Source organism: Frankliniella occidentalis, unplaced genomic scaffold (assembly GCF_000697945.3).
Source record: "Frankliniella occidentalis isolate FOCC.00 unplaced genomic scaffold, Focc_3.1 Scaffold19, whole genome shotgun sequence".
Lineage (NCBI taxonomy): Eukaryota > Metazoa > Arthropoda > Insecta > Thysanoptera > Thripidae > Frankliniella > Frankliniella occidentalis.
In genome coordinates, this window is record NW_026267149.1 from 1,466,532 (window position 1) to 1,472,038 (window position 5,507).

General features: G+C 55.4%; 1 protein-coding gene across 1 annotated transcript in view; it reads right to left on the minus strand.

Moving 5' to 3' along the window:
- Positions 1–1,786, minus strand: part of LOC113207093 (dihydropyrimidine dehydrogenase [NADP(+)]) — a gene marked incomplete in the record, with an annotated part of 6,820 nt that extends 5,034 nt beyond the window's left edge. Inside the window, 1 exon segment of the mRNA XM_052264417.1 lies at positions 1,561–1,786. Coding sequence (XP_052120377.1) covers positions 1,561–1,602 — 42 coding nt within the window.
- Positions 1,787–5,507: the final 3,721 nt, after the last annotated feature.

Genomic DNA, 5,507 nt, shown 5'->3' on the forward strand with positions numbered 1-5,507 from the left:
GGCACGATGGTACGCTCTTCTGAATCAGGCCTGGCTAGTTGCTAGTTAACCTAGTTGAGCGGTCGCTCGAGCACATCACCGAGTGCGGGGGGCGGCGGGGGGTGTTGCAATGTATTGAGTAGCGTTGTTTGTCATTCCCGCCGAGCTTATCGGCACGGTGGACTCGTGTGTTGTGTGTTCGGGAGATAGATATCGTGTCAGCTTTTGCTTTCATTCCCCCGCGAGCGACATGTCGTGTGAGTGAGTACGCCGTCCTGCCGGTGACCATACCGCCCCCAACCCCTTACAGCACACACATCCCGTGCGAGCACATGTAACCCGGGCGTTTTTTCGACTGCGCTCCAATGTCCAATGTTAGGATCTTAGCGAGTATGCAATCCATGCAATCCCGCAACACTGGGGAGCGCAAGTCCAGGAGCACCCCGCGGTACAACGCGCGAGTTGTAATGTTTTGGGGATCTTAATACGTTATAAATGCACAAAAAGTGTAAATGCTGACCGCCGAAAGACAGCTGACCTTATCTATAAGCTCGGCAACATTTTGTCTAGTCCTGCCCTCGGTCGTGCCGGCTTATCTGGCCCCATCATTCACACGGGCTGATTAGTAAATCTGACATCCGCACTTCCCTGGTGTATCGGATGACGGATTTGTGCCGAACGAGAAAACGAAAAGAACAAACAGAACGAAAAAGACAAAAAAAGCGATAAGCATGTCAGTGTCAAAACATCAATTGCCTCGTCCATAAAACGAAATGACGTGTCAGAACAATAATCCACGTAATGAATTGAATAATAATGAAAGAGATATAAATGCTCGCGTACGACCCATAATATGTGGATAAGAACTTAAGGAATAGGAAGTGTGGAACGGTGTAGAAACCGTGAAAGAAATTAACTGTCATCCCTGACGCCTCAGTTGTAGACTCAGTTGTTGTGGTACGCCGAGGTCACGTGCCCTGTGCCCTTGCCCTACGCGCTGGGCTGGGCTGTCAGTGTGATAAGAACCCCGGCCCTGACAAGCCCTGGAAGTCTCGTGTTTTTTTTTTGTGATCTGGCCTGCCTCTGACGTTTGACGCGACCGACGCGACGACGTTCAGGGTCCACAGAGAATTAGTTCACGACGCAGCTCGGATGTATTGGGTAGAAGCAGATAGAATTCACTGATAATAAGGCTGCCACCGTTGAGAAACCGACGACGGCAGAGGGAGTCTGATCGGCTGTGTACATAGAGACGGGGAAGAGAGGTGGGGGCGGGGGGAGAGATGAAGGCTGGTTGTGAAGCTGAGTATAGTTAGTTCTGCAAACAAGGTGTTCGTCAACTATGTAAACAATGCATTAAGGAGTTGTGATGTACAACAATCTACCAGAGAAAGTAGTGTCTCTGTCATGTAGGCTATTTATTCAAGTCTAGCTGAATTTGTTAAAATCAGTTTGCGTACATGCGTAATGAATGCATTCACATCCTTGCAAAGATTTATTTTCGGGGTTTAGCTATGAAATTGAAAGGAAGGTTTTTTCCGTGATCGTGAAACCCGTGGTCGGGGAGGGGGCGTGACGCACCTCGATGTCCGGCGCATCCTTGCTGAGGGCGGGCGGGGCCATGTTGTCCTCTGGCGGTCTCGTGTCGGTCTCTCGTCGACGGGTCGGGCGATGCAGTGCTGGGGGATGCGCTGCTGATGAACTTGTCGATGCACCACTCACAGCGGCGGATAAGATACGGGTGGCGGTGGAGCAGTACAACCTCTCGCTGCGACTGCTCCAAGTCGACTGCAGACGGGACGCGACGGCTCAACCCATGACAGTCGAGGGGGGCGCGGGGGCCGCTCATGGCAGGAGGCCGGCCGGCGGGGACCGCGGCGGGGCCGCCGGGGCCCCCGCAGCCCCCACGCCCCGCGGAGCCCCATACCGGCACGACGGGCTGGCCGCCGGCTCGGCTGCAACGCCCATGCAGCGTGCATGCGGCGCGGGGAGTAGCGCTGCCCGTGCTGGCTGCACTCCCCGCACTCCCTGCTCGCCACGGCAGCACTCTAGTGTAAGTAAGTACCCGCGGTGTGTCCCCGCTCGTTAACGCCGCGTAGCGCCCCGGCAATGGCTCCGGCCTCTAACGGGACGGGCGGCGCAGCGCGACGCGTGCTCACCACGAGGCGAGGTCAGTGACGCGGCGCAGGCGCAGCCTCATATGCGCTGGAGTTGTTGTTGAGGTCGTTGTTGTTATTGGTTCTGGTTTTGTTAAAAATCCATCACCGTTGTCTGTCGTCGTCGTGGTTGTTGTTGTTCATGTTCTGTGTTATTTCATTTCATTGTTGATTCATGTTTTTATTTGTTGTGTTATTTAATAAAGCATTCCGGTAAAGCTGAAATGCAGAAGAATGCGGGGAAGAAGAAAACGGAAATCGCTATGATTTAACATGGTGATTTCCGTTTTCTTCTTCCCCGCATTCTTCTGCATTTCAGCTTTACCGGAATGCTTTATTGTATTGTTGTTTCATGTTTCTGTGTTGTGTTATTTCGTTCTATCTGTATATCCGTCTGTCCGTGTACCCTCCCCCCCCCCTAAATGGTAGATTTAAATAAAGCTCCGGTAAAGCTCAAATGCGGGGACAAGAAAACAATAGTAATTTCCGTTTTCTTGTTCCCCGCATTCTTCATCCTTTTAGCTGTACCGGAATGCTTTATTCAGAATGTAGGGACCTAGGAGCCTGTTAAATTGCGACCATTTCGTGGGTTTCTTGTGTGTTGATCTTCCATTAGTAGTGTATTTCGGCTAACAGAGGAAGAAGAACGGGTAGAACATAAAGGCTCCTGATTGGTCGACCCTTTACCCCCTCTACCGAAGGGACGTATCTGTCGGCCAATCGGAAACGGCTATGTTCTACCCGCTCTTCTTCTTCCTCCATTAATCGAAATACACTATTTGTCTTCTGAGTTGAGCTCCCCCGGCCGCGCTGCGTGGTCGCGGTGACGGGGCGCTCTCCAGACTGGGTGGGCTCCGCGTCTCCGCGTCGGGCTTCGCTAGAGACAGTCTCTAGCCTCCCCTGGTCCCTGTCACCGCCACCAGCCACCACCCTCTCCGCCCCTGCGCCGCTCCTCGCGGCCAAGCACGTCCCGGACGCCGCCCGCCGCACCTCGACCAGCCGACACCGGACGCGAGTGCGGTGGTCCGTCCCGTCACGGCTGCTGTCCCGCGGCCGAGCCGAGCAGCTGACGGGAGAGTTTGAAAGGAGGCGACCGACGCCGATCCCTTTCTATGTCGTTGACGGAGTCGCGTTCTGCTTCTACCTAGAACCAACTAGCAAATTCAAATCCCTTCGTAACTTGATAATAAAGCATTCCGGTAAAGCTGAAATGCAGAAGAATGTGGGGAAGAAGAAAACGGACGTCACCATGTTAAATCATAGCGATTTCCGTTTTCTTCTTCCCCGCATTCTTCTGCATTTCAGCTTTACCGGAATGCTTTATTTTCACCGACTCCGTCACCCTGACTTTGCCTGTTCGGGCTGTATCTCGCCTATAACCCGTCGTTGTTTCGTGTGCCTCCTGATATAGGTGAAAGTCTGTGCATGAAGTAAGTCAGCTGTAAGAGTGTGAAGTGTGAGTGTCATGTCATAAGTGTGTGAGCACGGGGGAGGGGGCGGCGCGCGCCGTGCGGTGTTCCCCCTCTCCCGCGCCGCTCGCGCCAGAGCCTGCCGCCAGCCAGCCAGTTCCGTCAGTTCAGTGTTCAGTTGGCCGCTGGCTGCCGCAGCGCGCGGACTCTTCGATCGTGTCGCAGGCCGAGACTCGCACCGCGTGCGCGCGCGAACACGGCCGCCGCGTGCGCAAAGTTGGATGTGTCGTGCGTGCGAAGTTTGTGTATTTGTGTGCGTGTGTGTCTGTGCCCAGCCAATGCGCACTCGCAATGATGTGTGCTCGTGTTTGTGTACTCCAGTTGGAGTGAAGTGACTGCGAGGGTGCTTTGCAAGAGCCCCACCGGCGGCAGGGAAGTCCCGCGTGTCGGTGCAGCGCATCCAGCGCATCCAGCGCATCCAGTGCAGCGCCCCCAGGATTAAAGGGCAGCCGGAGGGACCTCGCTCGGCTGGAGCCGCGGGCGGAGCGGACCGGAGCGGACACCGGACGTTGAAGGAGGCTGCCGGGCGACCGGTTGTTGGCGGCGCGAGTGAATAGGGCTCGGGCCATTGCCGGGTTATATTGCAGTGATGCACGCCGTGCCGCCGCGGGACGCGGGAGGCGTGGGCCTCAGCTGCGCCAGCCGCGCCAGCTGCGTCGCCGTGTGGGCGGAGCAGAGCGCGCCAGGGCTCCAGTGACGACAGCCACAGGACGCTGCTGCTGCTGCAGCTGCTGCAGCGGCTGCTGACCGGACACGGACCGACAACACGCGGCTCGGAGACAGAATGGAGTTCGTCGTGCTAAAGGTGAGTGAGTGTGTGTGTGTGGTGGGGTTCGAGCTCGGCTCCAGCTCAGCCTCGACTCCAGCCGCGTCTGGACCGTGAGCGGGACTCTGTCGGTCCTTCTCCTCGCTCTTCCCCCACTTATACCGCGGCCGCTGGACTTGACACCCAACGACACCGCCGCGGGGTTCTCCAGCGAGACCGCCCCACCGTCGCGGGAACCCGCCTCGTAGGAAAAGTGGGCGTAAAATTACGCAGTACCGCTCGGGCTCCAACGAGTATATAACGTGGTTGCCATTGAAAAATCAAGTCACAACAGCCAGCAGGTACAGCTGTCAATCCAATTATTGTCCCATTATGCCCTTCCAGTTACTTGGTAAATGTGTCAGAAGAATGAATTAATTTGATTAGAGTTGTAATCTTAAGGCACTGCCAGTCCTATACTGTAAATGTTGAAAATTGCCTAATTGAGTGTAATCAAGAAGAAGTGAAAATCCAAATGAATCAAAACTGATTGGTGTATATGGGTTAAATTGCACATTTTCAGGGTTCATTAGAGGTATCAGAGGATTGAATTCAACCTAAAATTATGCACTCACAACTTTTGGAAGGTGCATACACACCTTATTATGGGTTATTTCGGATATTTCTGTGCGTAGACTGCTGCCGTTTTCTTTCGTCTTTCTGAGAGCTAATTTCATGTTCATTGCACATTCGCCGGGGGGTAAAACACTTGAAATCGCGTCGTTGCGGCAGCAGCCGCTGCTCTTTTCAGGTGTGGAGCACACCCGCAGCCCCTGTGGGGCAGCAGCAGCAGCAGCAGCACCAGACCGTAGGGCCGTCAGCTGGCGTGGCCCGAGCGTGGCCAGTCCGTAGGGCCCCCCCGACTTGCCTTGCAGGGCCGTGCAGCAGCCTGCAGCCGCGTGCAGCCCGTGTGTTATTTTTAGCCCCCTTGCTTCCTCTCCCGTGGGGCTGCCCGCCTGGATGCTCGTGCAGTTCCTGCCGCGGTGTTCGACAACAACACTGCGCGACGTGCCTTCCCCCTTTCCCCCCTTCTCTTCTCCCGGCTGGTGCGAGGAGCTGAGGAGCGGCTCCACGCTTCGATCTGTCATCGCGGCCTCC